The sequence below is a fragment of the Bombina bombina genome, chromosome 4, assembly GCF_027579735.1.
Source record: "Bombina bombina isolate aBomBom1 chromosome 4, aBomBom1.pri, whole genome shotgun sequence".
Taxonomy (NCBI): Eukaryota; Metazoa; Chordata; class Amphibia; order Anura; family Bombinatoridae; genus Bombina; species Bombina bombina.
In genome coordinates this window covers 820,028,517-820,042,833 of record NC_069502.1, presented here as the reverse complement: position 1 = coordinate 820,042,833, position 14,317 = coordinate 820,028,517, and the positions used below count along the sequence as shown (strand labels likewise).

Sequence of the window (14,317 nt, the reverse complement as noted above, 5' to 3'; positions counted from 1 at the left end):
TCCCTGCAACCCCTTGCATGCATTGCGCCGATCACGGCTGCAGCGGCATTCTGGATTGAGTCTCTGGAAGAGAACATTGGTTCAGCTACTCTGGACGACATTACGGACAGGCTTAGAGTCCTTAAACTAGCTAATTCATTCATTTCGGAGGCCGTAGTACATCTTACTAAACTTACGGCGAAGAATTCAGGATTCGCCATTCAGGCACGCAGGGCGCTGTGGCTAAAATCCTGGTCAGCTGATGTTACTTCTAAGTCTAAATTGCTTAATATACCTTTCAAAGGGCAGACCTTATTCGGGCCCGGGTTGAAAGAGATTATCGCTGACATTACAGGAGGTAAAGGCCATGCCCTGCCTCAGGACAAAGCCAAAGCCAAGACTAGACAGTCTAATTTTCGTTCCTTTCGTAATTTCAAAGCAGGAGCAGCATCAACTTCCTCTGCACCAAAACAGGAAGGAGCTGTTGCTCGCTACAGACAAGGCTGGAAACCTAACCAGTCCTGGAACAAGGGCAAGCAGACTAGGAAACCTGCTGCTGCCCCTAAAACAGCATGAATTGAGGGCCCCCGATCCGGGATCGGATCTAGTGGGGGGCAGACTTTCTCTCTTCGCCCAGGCTTGGGCAAGAGATGTTCAGGATCCCTGGGCGCTAGAGATAATATCTCAGGGATACCTTCTGGACTTCAAATACTCTCCTCCAAGAGAGAGATTTCATCTGTCAAGATTGTCAACAATCCAGACAAAGAAAGAGGCGTTTCTACGCTGCGTACAAGAGCTCTTGTTAATGGGAGTAATCCATCCAGTTCCACGATCGGAACAGGGACAGGGGTTTTACTCAAATCTGTTTGTGGTTCCCAAAAAAGAGGGAACTTTCAGACCAATCCTGGACTTAAAGATCCTAAACAAATTCCTAAGAGTTCCATCGTTCAAGATGGAGACTATTCGGACAATTTTACCTATGATCCAAGAGGGTCAATACATGACCACTGTAGATTTAAAAGATGCTTACCTTCACATACCGATTCACAAAGATCATTATCGGTACCTAAGGTATGCCTTCCTAGACAGGCATTACCAGTTTGTGGCTCTTCCATTCGGATTGGCTACAGCTCCAAGAATCTTCACAAAGGTTCTGGGTGCTCTTCTGGCGGTACTAAGACCGCGGGGAATCTCGGTAGCTCCATACCTAGACGACATTCTGATACAAGCTTCAAGCTTTCAAACTGCCAAGTCTCATACAGAGTTAGTGCTGGCATTTCTAAGGTCACATGGATGGAAGGTGAACGAAAAGAAAAGTTCACTCGTTCCACTCACAAGAGTTCCCTTCCTGGGGACTCTTATAGATTCGGTAGAAATGAAGATTTACCTGACAGAGGACAGGCTAACAAGACTTCAAAGTGCTTGCCGCACCCTTCATTCCATTCAACACCCGTCAGTGGCTCAATGCATGGAGGTAATCGGCTTAATGGTAGCGGCAATGGACATAGTACCCTTTGCACGCTTACACCTCAGACCACTGCAACTGTGCATGCTAAGTCAGTGGAATGGGGATTACTCAGACTTATCCCCTTCTCTGAATCTGGATCAAGAGACCAGAAATTCTCTTCTATGGTGGCTTTCTCGGCCACATCTGTCCAGGGGGATGCCATTCAGCAGACCAGACTGGACAATTGTAACAACAGACGCCAGCCTTCTAGGTTGGGGTGCCGTCTGGAATTCTCTGAAGGCTCAGGGACAATGGAGTCAGGAGGAGAGTCTCCTGCCAATAAACATTCTGGAATTGAGAGCAGTTCTCAATACCCTCCTGGCTTGGCCCCAGTTGACAACTCGGGGGTTCATCAGGTTTCAGTCGGACAACATCACGACTGTAGCTTACATCAACCATCAGGGAGGGACAAGAAGCTCCCTAGCTATGATGGAAGTATCAAAGATAATTTGCTGGGCAGAGTCTCACTCTTGCCACCTGTCAGCAATCCACATCCCGGGAGTGGAGAACTGGGAGGCGGATTTCTTAAGTCGTCAGACTTTTCATCCGGGGGAGTGGGAACTTCATCCGGAGGTCTTTGCCCAAATACTTCGACGTTGGGGCAAACCAGAGATAGATCTCATGGCGTCTCGACAGAACGCCAAGCTTCCTCGTTACGGGTCCAGATCCAGGGATCCAGGAGCAGTCCTGATAGATGCTCTGACAGCACCTTGGGACTTCAGGATGGCTTACGTGTTTCCACCCTTCCCGTTGCTTCCTCGATTGATTGCCAGAATCAAACAAGAGAGAGCATCAGTGATTCTAATCGCACCTGCGTGGCCACGCAGGACTTGGTATGCAGACCTGGTGGACATGTCATCCTGTCCACCTTGGTCTCTACCTCTGAAACAGGACCTTCTGATACAGGGTCCCTTCAAACATCAAAATCTAACTTCTCTGAAGCTGACTGCTTGGAAATTGAACGCTTGATTTTATCAAGACGTGGATTTTCTGAGTCAGTTATTGATACCTTAATACAGGCTAGGAAACCTGTTACCAGAAAGATTTACCATAAGATATGGCGTAAATACCTATATTGGTGTGAATCCAAAGGTTACTCTTGGAGTAAGGTTAGGATTCCTAGGATATTGTCTTTTCTACAAGAAGGTTTAGAAAAGGGTTTATCTGCTAGTTCATTAAAGGGACAGATCTCAGCTCTGTCCATTCTGTTACACAAACGTCTGTCAGAAGTTCCTGACGTCCAGGCTTTTTGTCAGGCTTTGGCCAGAATTAAGCCTGTGTTTAAAACTGTTGCTCCACCATGGAGTTTAAACCTTGTTCTTAATGTTTTACAGGGCGTTCCGTTTGAACCCCTTCATTCCATTGATATAAAGTTGTTATCTTGGAAAGTTCTATTTTTAATGGCTATTTCCTCGGCTCGAAGAGTCTCTGAATTATCAGCCTTACATTGTGATTCTCCTTATTTGATTTTTCATTCGGATAAGGTAGTCCTGCGTACTAAACCTGGGTTCTTACCTAAGGTAGTTACTAACAGGAATATCAATCAAGAGATTGTTGTTCCTTCTTTATGCCCAAATCCTTCTTCAAAGAAGGAACGTCTACTGCACAACCTGGATGTAGTCCGTGCTCTAAAATTTTACTTACAGGCAACTAAGGAATTTCGACAAACGTCTTCTCTGTTTGTCATTTACTCTGGGCAGAGGAGAGGTCAAAAAGCTTCCGCTACCTCTCTTTCTTTTTGGCTTCGTAGCATAATTCGTTTAGCTTATGAGACTGCTGGACAGCAGCCTCCTGAAAGAATTACAGCTCATTCTACTAGAGCTGTGGCTTCCACTTGGGCCTTCAAGAATGAGGCCTCTGTTGAACAGATTTGCAAGGCTGCAACTTGGTCTTCGCTTCATACTTTTTCCAAATTTTACAAATTTGACACTTTTGCTTCATCGGAGACTATTTTTGGGAGAAAGGTTCTTCAGGCAGTGGTTCCTTCTGTATAAAGAGCCTGCCTATCCCTCCCGTCATCCGTGTACTTTTGCTTTGGTATTGGTATCCCAGAAGTAATGATGACCCGTGGACTGATCACACTTAACAGAAGAAAACATAATTTATGCTTACCTGATAAATTCCTTTCTTCTGTAGTGTGATCAGTCCACGGCCCGCCCTGTTTTTAAGGCAGGTAAATATTTTTTTAATTTATACTCCAGTCACCACTTCACCCTTGGCTTTTCCTTTCTCGTTGGTCCTTGGTCGAATGACTGGGAGTGACGTAGAGGGGAGGAGCTATATGCAGCTCTGCTGGGTGAATCCTCTTGCACTTCCTGTTGGGGAGGAGTAATATCCCAGAAGTAATGATGACCCGTGGACTGATCACACTACAGAAGAAAGGAATTTATCAGGTAAGCATAAATTATGTTTTCTCTATGGAGGAGTGGGAGTATATAGAGGGACACAAGGAGCTTTACAACGACGTCATGATGGAGACTCACCAAGCACTAAGGAATATGGAGATCCCAGGAAATGAGAGCTCAGGTAACGCTGTGTAGTAATAAATATCTCACTCAGGAAATGCGCATAGATTACAGACGTGACAGACAGAAAGTAAATCTACATTGAATGCGTCATGTGTGATCTAATGAGCTGTCTGATTTATAACTTTAGTTTTTTACTCAACAAAAATAATAAAAACACATTTAAAGGGTAAAGAGGGATTCATGTTAAATGCCTTTTTTAGTTGCAACAAAAATAATTTCATAACCATTTAACAAAATCAACTAATTTTACTCTTTATTAGAATTAACAGGTCACAGTGTTGTAAATCTACAAACAGGAGCACATAGAGAAATTGTACAGAATATTCAGCCAATGAAGACCCCATCAGACGTCTCTGCAGGTAACAGATCTATGGCACAATCTGCTGTTAATGTTTATTTACAAAGTGAAAACTCAGATTCTGAAAATATTTAATCTATACTAATAGTTATGTAAATGATGGACCAGAAGACAGACCAATTACAATAAATAATAAAATACTTATGTGTTGTGTAATATTACTGTATAATCAGATTGTGTGAGATAACTGCACTTTAATCCATATAACCAAAAAACTAATTTTTATTGTTTATTAGAACTAACAGGTCACAGTGATGAAAATATAGACACAGGAGCACATAGAGAACTTGTACAGAATATTCAGCCATCAGATGTCTCTGCAAGTGAGTGATCTATGGTGTAATCTTCACAATTAGAAAACTGAGATGATTTAACCCTATTAATAACTATGTAAATGATGAGCTTCAGTACAGACAGGTTGCAATGATAAAATCTATTTGGTGCACAAACATACCGTGTCTTTCCTTCTCTCTCATCCTTCTATTTAATGCAAATACCACGCACACACATGTCCTCTCTTCTCTCTCTGCTGTATGTGAATAGTAAATACACATGGCCTCTATTCTTTCTCACCCTCTGCTTTATGTGAATAGTACACACACATACCCTCTCTTCTCCCTCTGCTGTATGTGAATAGTAAATACACATGCCCTCTATTCTCTCTCACCCTCTGCTTTATGTGAATAGTACATACACATGCCCTCTCTTCTCTCTCACCCTCTGCTTTATGTGAGTAGTACATACACATGCCCTCTCTTCTCTCTCACCCTCTGCTTTATGTGAATAGTAAACACACATGCCCTCTCTTCTCTCTCACCCTCTGCTTTATGTGAATAGTACACACACATGCCCTCTCTTCTCTCTCATCCTCTGCTTTATGTGAATAGTACATACACATGCCCTCTCTTCTCTCTCATCCTCTGCTTTATGTGAATAGTACACACACTTGCCCTCTATTCTCTCTCACCCTCTGCTTTATGTGAATAGTACACACACATGCCCTCTCTTCTCTCTCACCCTCTGCTTTATGTGAATAGTACACACACATTCCCTCTGTTTTCTCTCATCCTCTGCTTTATGTGAATAGTACACACACATGCTCTCTATTCTCTCTCACCCTCTGCTTTATGTGAATAGTACACACACATGCACTCTCTTGTCTCTCATCCTCTGCTTTATGTGAATAATACACACACTTGCCCTCTATTCTCTCTCACCCTTTGCTTTATGGGAATAGTACATACACATACCCTCTAGGGGAGTATGCAATGTATAACCCCGCCCCCTATGACGTCACCTATGACGTATAAGAGGGCTCCGCTGCAGAGTAAATCTGTTTAAAAGCCCCAAGGCAGAACATGTTGCACAGTGTTCCGTGTACTTACTTTGTTAAATGGAAGACTGCAGAAGACTCTGATCCCACAGACCTAGCGGCTTGCAAGCATACCTAGCTGTGTGAGTGCCTCTCTATGCCTCGCGCATGCGCAGTGCTACCATTACACGGTAATATGGTGCACATCTGTAACATGGGGCTAACATTCAAGCATGACGCTGTGTCTGGGCAGTGTAGGAGCTGCGTATAGAGATTAGAGTACAATCCGGGGAGCGACATCGATACTGGGACTGGGTATTTACTACAGCATCTTGGCTTATAGGTAACCTGGAGCGCAGTGGTAACATGGGGCACAGGACAATGCTAGTATGGGTATGAGGGGCTACTTTTCTCCAACATAGGTGTGTCCGGTCCACGGCGTCATCCTTACTTGTGGGATATTCTCTTCCCCAACAGGAAATGGCAAAGAGCCCAGCAAAGCTGGTCACATGATCCCTCCTAGGCTCCGCCTACCCCAGTCATTCTCTTTGCCGTTGCACCGGCAACATCTCCACGGAGATGGTTAAGAGTTTTTTGGTGTTTAAATGTAGTTTTTATCCTTCAATCAAGTGTTTGTTATTTTAAAATAGTGCTGGTATGTACTATTTACTCTGAAACAGAAAAGAGATGAAGATTTCTGTTTGTAAGAGGAAGATGATTTTAGCAAACGTTACTAAAATCGATTGCTGTTTCCACACAGGACTGTTGAGATGAAGTAACTTCAGTTGGGGGAAACAGTTGGCAGACTTTTCTGCTTGAGGTATGACTGGCCACATTTCTAACAAGACTATGTAATGCTGGAAGGCTGTCATTTCCCCTATGGGGACCGGTAAGCCATTTTCTTAGATTAAGTAAGAATAAAGGGCTTTATAAGGGCTTAAAAAACTGGTAGACATTTTTCTGGGCTAAAACGATTACTTTGCTAAGCATATTTGGCAGATTATAACTCTTAATAGTTATTATAATCTTGGGGATTGTTGTAAAAAAACGGCAGGCACTGTATTGGACACCTTTTTCAGATGGGGGCCTTTTCTAGTCATAGGCAGAGCCTCATTTTCGCGCCACTAATGCGCAGTTGTTTTTGGAGAGCAAGGCATGCAGATGCATGTGTGAGGAGCTAAGAACCACTGAAAAAGCTTATAGAAGGCGTCATTTGGTATCGTATTCCCCTCTGGGCTTGGTTGGGTCTCAGCAAAGCAGATACCTGGGACTGTATAGGGGTTAAATGTAAAAACGGCTCCGGTTCCGTTATTTTAAGGGTTAAAGCTTTCAAATTTGGTGTGCAATACTTTTAAGGCTTTAAGACACTGTGGTGAAATTTTGGTGAATTTTGAACAATTCCTTCATACTTTTTCACATATTCAGTAATAAAGTGTGTTCAGTTTAAAATTTAAAGTGACAGTAACGGTTTTATTTTAAAACGTTTTTTGTGCTTTGTTGACAAGTTTAAGCCTGTTTAACATGTCTGAACCATCAGATAAGCGATGTTCTATATGTATGAAAGCCAAGGTTTCTCCCCATTTAAATATATGTGATGATTGTGCCATAGTGTCCAAACAAAGTAGGGACAATGATGCCACAGATAATGATATTGCCCAAGATGATTCCTCAAATGAGGGGAGTAAGCATGATACTGCATCATCCCCTTCTGTGTCTACACCAGTTTTGCCCACACAAGAGGCCCCTAGTACATCTAGTGCGCCAATACTTATTACCATGCAACAATTAACGGCTGTAATGGATAATTCTATTGCAAACATTTTATCCAAAATGCCTACTTATCAGAGAAAGCGCGATTGCTCTGTTTTAAACACTGAAGAGCAAGAGGACGCTGATGATAACTGTTCTGACATACCCTCACACCAATCTGAAGGGGCCAGGAGGGAGGTTTTGTCTGAGGGAGAAATTTCAGATTCAGGAAAAATTTCTCAACAAGCTGAACCTGATGTTGTAACATTTAAATTTAAATTAGAACATCTCCGCGCACTGCTTAAGGAGGTATTATCTACTCTGGATGATTGTGACAATTTGGTCATTCCAGAGAAATTATGTAAGATGGACAAGTTCCTAGAGGTTCCGGTGCCCCCCGATGCTTTTCCTATACCCAAGCGGGTGGAAGAGCAATTTTAGATCTCAAGATCCTAAACAAATTTCTCAGGGTTCCATCGTTCAAAATGGAAACCATTCGAACGATCCTTCCTACCATCCAGGAAGGTCAATTTATGACCACGGTGGATTTAAAGGATGCATACCTACATATTCCTATCCACAAGGAACATCATCAGTTCCTAAGGTTCGCTTTTCTGGACAAGCATTACCAGTTTGTGGCACTTCCATTCGGATTAGCCACTGCTCCGAGAATTTTCACAAAGGTACTAGGGTCCCTTCTAGCGGTTCTAAGACCAAGGGGCATTGCAGTAGTACCTTACTTGGACGACATCCTGATTCAAGCGTCGTCTCTGTCAAAAGCAAAGGCTCATACGGACATCGTCCTAGCCTTTCTCAGATCTCACGGATGGAAAGTGAACAAAGAAAAAAGTTCTCTGTCCCCGTCAACAAGAGTTCCCTTCTTGGGAACAATAATAGATTCCTTAGAAATGAGGATTTTTCTGACAGAGGTCAGAAAATCAAAACTTCTAAGCTCTTGTCAAGTACTTCATTCTGTTCTTCGTCCTTCCATAGCGCAGTGCATGGAAGTAATAGGATTGATGGTTGCAGCAATGGACATAGTTCCTTTTGCACGAATTCATCTAAGACCATTACAACTGTGCATGCTCAGACAGTGGAATGGGGATTATACAGACTTGTCTCCGACGATTCAAGTAGATCAAAAGACCAGAGATTCACTCCGTTGGTGGCTGATCCTGGACAACCTGTCACAGGGAATGAGCTTCCGCAGACCAGAGTGGGTCATTGTCACGACCGACGCCAGTCTGGTGGGCTGGGGCGCGGTCTGGGAACCCCTGAAAGCTCAGGGTCTATGGTCTCGGGAAGAATCTCTTCTCCCGATAAACATTCTGGAACTGAGAGCGATATTCAATGCTCTCAAAGCTTGGCCTCATCTAGCAAGGGCCAAATTCATAAGGTTTCAATCAGACAACATGACGACTGTTGCATATATCAACCATCAGGGGGGAACAAGGAGTTCCCTGGCGATGGAGGAAGTGACCAAGATAATTCAATGGGCGGAGGATCACTCCTGCCACTTGTCTGCAATCCACATCCCAGGAGTGTAAAATTGGGAAGCGGATTTTCTGAGTCGTCAGACATTCCATCCGGGGGAGTGGGAACTCCATCCGGAAATCTTTGCCCAAATAACTCAATTATGGGGCATTCCAGACATGGATCTGATGGCCTCTCGTCAGAACTTCAAGGTTCCTTGTTACGGGTCCAGATCCAGGGATCCCAAGGCGACTCTAGTAGATGCACTAGTAGCACCTTGGACCTTCAACCTAGCTTATGTATTCCCACCGTTTCCTCTCATTCCCAGGCTGGTAGCCAGGATCAATCAGGAGAGGGCTTCGGTGATCTTGATAGCTCCTGCGTGGCCACGCAGGACTTGGTATGCAGACCTGGTGAATATGTCATCGGCTCCACCATGGAAGCTACCTTTGAGACAGGACCTTCTTGTTCAAGGTCCATTCGAACATCCGAATCTGGTTTCCCTCCAACTGACTGCTTGGAGATTGAACGCTTGATTTTATCAAAGCGTGGGTTTTCAGATTCTGTAATAGATACTCTGATTCAGGCTAGAAAGCCTGTAACTAGAAAGATTTACCATAAAATATGGAAAAAATATATCTGTTGGTGTGAATCTAAAGGATTCCCATGGAACAAGATAAAAATTCCTAAGATTCTATCCTTTCTACAAGAAGGTTTGGAGAAAGGATTATCTGCAAGTTCTCTGAAGGGACAGATCTCTGCTTTATCTGTTCTACTTCACAAAAGGCTGGCAGCTGTGCCAGACGTTCAAGCGTTTGTTCAGGCTCTGGTTAGAATCAAGCCTGTTTACAGACCTTTGACTCCTCCCAGGAGTCTAAATCTAGTTCTTTCAGTTCTTCAAGGGGTTCCGTTTGAACCCTTACATTCCGTAGATATTAAGTTATTATCTTGGAAAGTTTTGTTTTTGGTTGCAATTTCTTCTGCTAGAAGAGTTTCAGAGTTATCTGCTCTGCAGTGTTCTCCGCCCTATCTGGTGTTCCATGCAGATAAGGTGGTTTTGCGTACTAAGCCTGGTTTTCTTCCAAAAGTTGTTTCCAACAAAAATATTAACCAGGAGATAGTTGTACCTTCTTTGTGTCCGAATCCAGTTTCAAAGAAGGAACGTTTGTTACACAATCTGGACGTAGTCCGTGCTCTAAAATTCTATTTAGAGGCTACTAAAGATTTCAGACAAACATCTTCTTTGTTTGTTGTTTATTCTGGTAAAAGGAGAGGTCAAAAAGCAACTTCTACCTCTCTTTCTTTTTGGCTTAAAAGCATTATCCGATTGGCTTATGAGACTGCCGGACGGCAGCCTCCTGAAAGAATCACAGCTCACTCCACTAGGGCTGTGGCTTCCACATGGGCCTTCAAGAACGAGGCTTCTGTTGACCAGATATGTAAGGCAGCGACTTGGTCTTCACTGCACACTTTTGCCAAATTTTACAAATTTGATACTTTTGCTTCTTCGGAGGCTATTTTTGGGAGAAAGGTTTTGCAAGCCGTGGTGCCTTCCATTTAGGTGACCTGATTTGCTCCCTCCCTTCATCCGTGTCCTAAAGCTTTGGTATTGGTTCCCACAAGTAAGGATGACGCCGTGGACCGGACACACCTATGTTGGAGAAAACAGAATTTATGCTTACCTGATAAATTACTTTCTCCAACGGTGTGTCCGGTCCACGGCCCGCCCTGGTTTTTTTAATCAGGTCTGATGAATTATTTTCTCTAACTACAGTCACCACGGTATCATATGGTTTCTCCTATGCATATTTCCTCCTGTACGTCGGTCGAATGACTGGGGTAGGCGGAGCCTAGGAGGGATCATGTGACCAGCTTTGCTGGGCTCTTTGCCATTTCCTGTTGGGGAAGAGAATATCCCACAAGTAAGGATGACGCCGTGGACCGGACACACCGTTGGAGAAAGTAATTTATCAGGTAAGCATAAATTCTGTTTTTGTAGTTTGCTGGCATCTCTTGGATCTGCAATTTAGCTCATTTTTAGTGAGAGGGTTTCTCCTTGCAAATCAGTCACTGCTCCAATGAGTTAACCTGTATTGTGTCTGAGACCTTTTAGATAGCATTGCCCCCTGGTACCGTTTTGCCCCGTGCTCTGAGATGCCCTTTTTACTGCAGACTGAGGCACAGGTAAGTAAAAAATTTGGGGCCTGATAATGTTGCTTCTACAGCAAATTTGAGAATACTGGTTTCTAAACTGCTACAGATCTTTATCCAGTACTCATCTAATCCATTTCTGGACTAGTTTTGAAAAGTTTCAGAACAAATATATTCCTGAGTTGACCTTCTCTCTGTATTAATCTTTTGTTGACTCTGCTATAAAATATTTTTTAAAAGTTCTATATTTTGTTTCATACTGAAAGTTATATATATATATATATATATATATATATATATATATATATATATATATATATATATATATATATATCAGGCAAATGATTTGAAGCACTCTCTGGACTTTTGACATCAAAAACAAAAATGTATTTTAGTAACGTTTCGGGACCAAAACTGTCCCTTCTTCTGACAAACAAACAGTGCAAAAATCAAACTTAAATAGGCCCACTAGACCCTCCCCTGTGTTGCCACCAATCACAAGTGGCCGTGTGCAAAATTCAGACCAAACCAAAATAAGGAATGGATAAATAGTACAAAAATTCAGCAAATTATAGTATAGTTATAAATGTGTAAAAGTGTATTTGTATTATATAATCACCATTAACCGAATGAGCACTGATCACGCAAATTATATTGCAAAACAACTTTATTGTAGGTTACAAAATATATCTGAGATTCACACCTCCAAATAGATGCGCATAATGGATTCTGCCAAAATGAAAACGCCCCTAACTGCTGATAGGTTCTACTGTTCTGTCACAACAACTCAGTCAAACGTGTAAAAGTCTACAATCAACACAGTTCATCTGTGCATCATATTCTGTATTCTCCTCAAATTATGCATTATCACCACCTCCATTAAAAAGATTGCATACCGCAATCAACCATATTCCAACCTTAGGCTCAGATCGCCACAATATGTTTACATCGGCACACTAACTAAAAACCACACCTCTCATATTCCAATAGGTCAAGCGTGGGGACGCCTCTCCCCTTACTATAATCAGTGCTCTTCCTATAGAGCGTGGTGCCTAATGTGTCATCTTTTTTAAATACTCTTACATCAAGATAGTCAACGGTGTCTCTACTGGCCACATATTGGAACCTAATGGTACTTTCCAGTGTATTGAGTGTCAGTACCCATTGTTTAAATGACTCTTCATCATCTTTCCAAATGAGGAACAAATCATCTATTTATCTGCAATAAAAATTGATAGATGGATTCTCATAGACATTCATCAATGTGGTCTCATACTCCTCCATGAACAGATTAGCCAGCGATGGGGCCACATTCGACCCCATCGCTGTGCCTGCAATTTGTAGGTAGAATGTGTTATCGAATCTAAAGTAATTCTTCTCAAGGCACATGGTCAGAAGATCAATCAAGATGTGTTCAGGTGGGCCAACATAAGGCATTCGTCTTAGCGCCTTCGCTAAAGCTGCTATCCCTGCAGAGTGGGGGATAACCGTATAGAGACTTGAAACGTCCATGGTGACAAGCAAATCAGTTTCTCTGATATCTTTCAAACAGATGATTCTTTGAATAAATGTTGTTGAGTCTTGAATATAGGATCTCATTCTTCTCACTAAGGGTTGTAGGAAGTAGTCTACAAATATGGCCAAGGATTGTAGGAGAGAGCCCCTTGCCGAGACTATAGGTCTCCCTGGGGGGCATACTGGATCTTTGTGAATCTTGGGTAGTGTATACAAGATTGGTGTCATTGGAAAGTCTTTCCTTAAGAATCTAGCTTCCTGTTCTGTAATAGATCCCTCTTGACTCCATGTCACAATCTTGTTATCAATCTCCCGTTTAAGTGCAAGTGTAGGATCCCTGTCAAGCACCTTATATGTTGTATCATCAGTTAGTTGACGAATGATTTCGTTCTTATAGTCTGTTGCGTTCAATACAACGACTGCCCCACCTTTATCGGCCGGGCGAATCACGATGGTAGGATCATCACCCAGGGTCTTCAAGGCTAGTCGCTCATCCGTAGAGAGGTTGTCATAGTGTCTAGATGTATCGCTCATATCTTCTGTCAATTTCATAAGGTATTTGGTATAGGTAGTGATAGACGCATTACTTGAATTTGGATCAAATGTCCCTGCAATCCTAAATTGCTGATTACCATCACTTGTGATGCCAAAATGTTCCTTTAAGCGTAACTGTCTGCCAAATTTTTGAATATCAACCAGTGTATTGAATGTATTCATCCTGGTATATGGCACAAAAGAAAGTCCTTTGTTTAGTAGCGACATTTCACCTGGAGTTAATTCCCTAGAGCTGATGTTAAAGACGTTGTTCACTATCTTCTCCGAGTTGGTGGCCGGCGGGATGTGCCCCCCCCCCCTTCTCGTATGCGGCCGGGGCCTCTTCCTAAAAAACGAGCCGATGTCTGGGAGTATGGAGCCAATGGGGGGCCTTGTAGAAAATTCATCACGTGGAGACTCCCACTGTTGTTGCCCACGAGATCTAGTAGTAATACCCACAGAAGTGGGTGCTTCTGTATCCGTTCCACTTTCTATTTCGGCACTGTCACCGGAACTTGTATCCACTGTATTGAGAGTTCTTTTTGTACAACGTCTCTCCCGCCTTGGTCTGAATAACTTCCTTTCCTCAGGTGCCAGCATCCATCGATAAACACTTTTGTGTGTATAATCAAGAGATACAGTTTGTAATTTGCGATTCTTAAAGGCAATAAGCTCCTGCTTGTATAGTTTCACTTGTGTTGTGAGTTTATTCAACCAATCGCAGGTGTTGTCTGTCCTTAGTTTTGTTGATTGATCATTCTCAAAAATCCTTATTTCAATTCTTACTTTGGCCAGTAATCTCCCAGCCTCCCGGATTACCAACAGCATGAGATCAAATGAGCATTTATTAAGTATTTTGCTCCAGTTCATACAGAATTCAGTGTTAGATCTACCTATTGTGGGCACATTCCTAATTCGAAAGCCCCTGGGTATCATTCTTTTTTTGTGGTACTCAGACAAATAGGTTCCATGCAGGTTAAGATCTATTCCTCTCTGTTTGAGTTTGGCCCATGTGTTATATAATGATTGATTAGACTCCTCCACTTGTTGTTCCTCTATGGAACCAAATCTGATGAGATCCGCATCCTCATCTGTAAACATAAGAATGTCTTCATCTTTATCATCGCCACTAGCTCCCAGAGTGACTGTGTTCACATCGGCCTGTGTTAGTGCCTCACTAGTCTCCATGTTGTAAACAATTCAATAGACAC

The 14,317-nt window shown here is 42.7% G+C and overlaps 1 protein-coding gene across 1 annotated transcript in view; it reads left to right on the top strand.

Annotated features, from left to right (window-relative positions):
* Positions 1-4,345: 4,345 nt before the first annotated feature.
* LOC128657908 (zinc finger protein 484-like) overlaps positions 4,346-14,317 on the top strand; it is a 437,171-nt gene continuing 427,199 nt past the window's right edge. Inside the window, exons 1-2 of the mRNA XM_053712335.1 lie at positions 4,346-4,373; positions 4,609-4,695. Coding sequence (XP_053568310.1) covers positions 4,346-4,373; positions 4,609-4,695 — 115 coding nt within the window. The remainder of the gene's footprint in view (positions 4,374-4,608; positions 4,696-14,317) is intronic.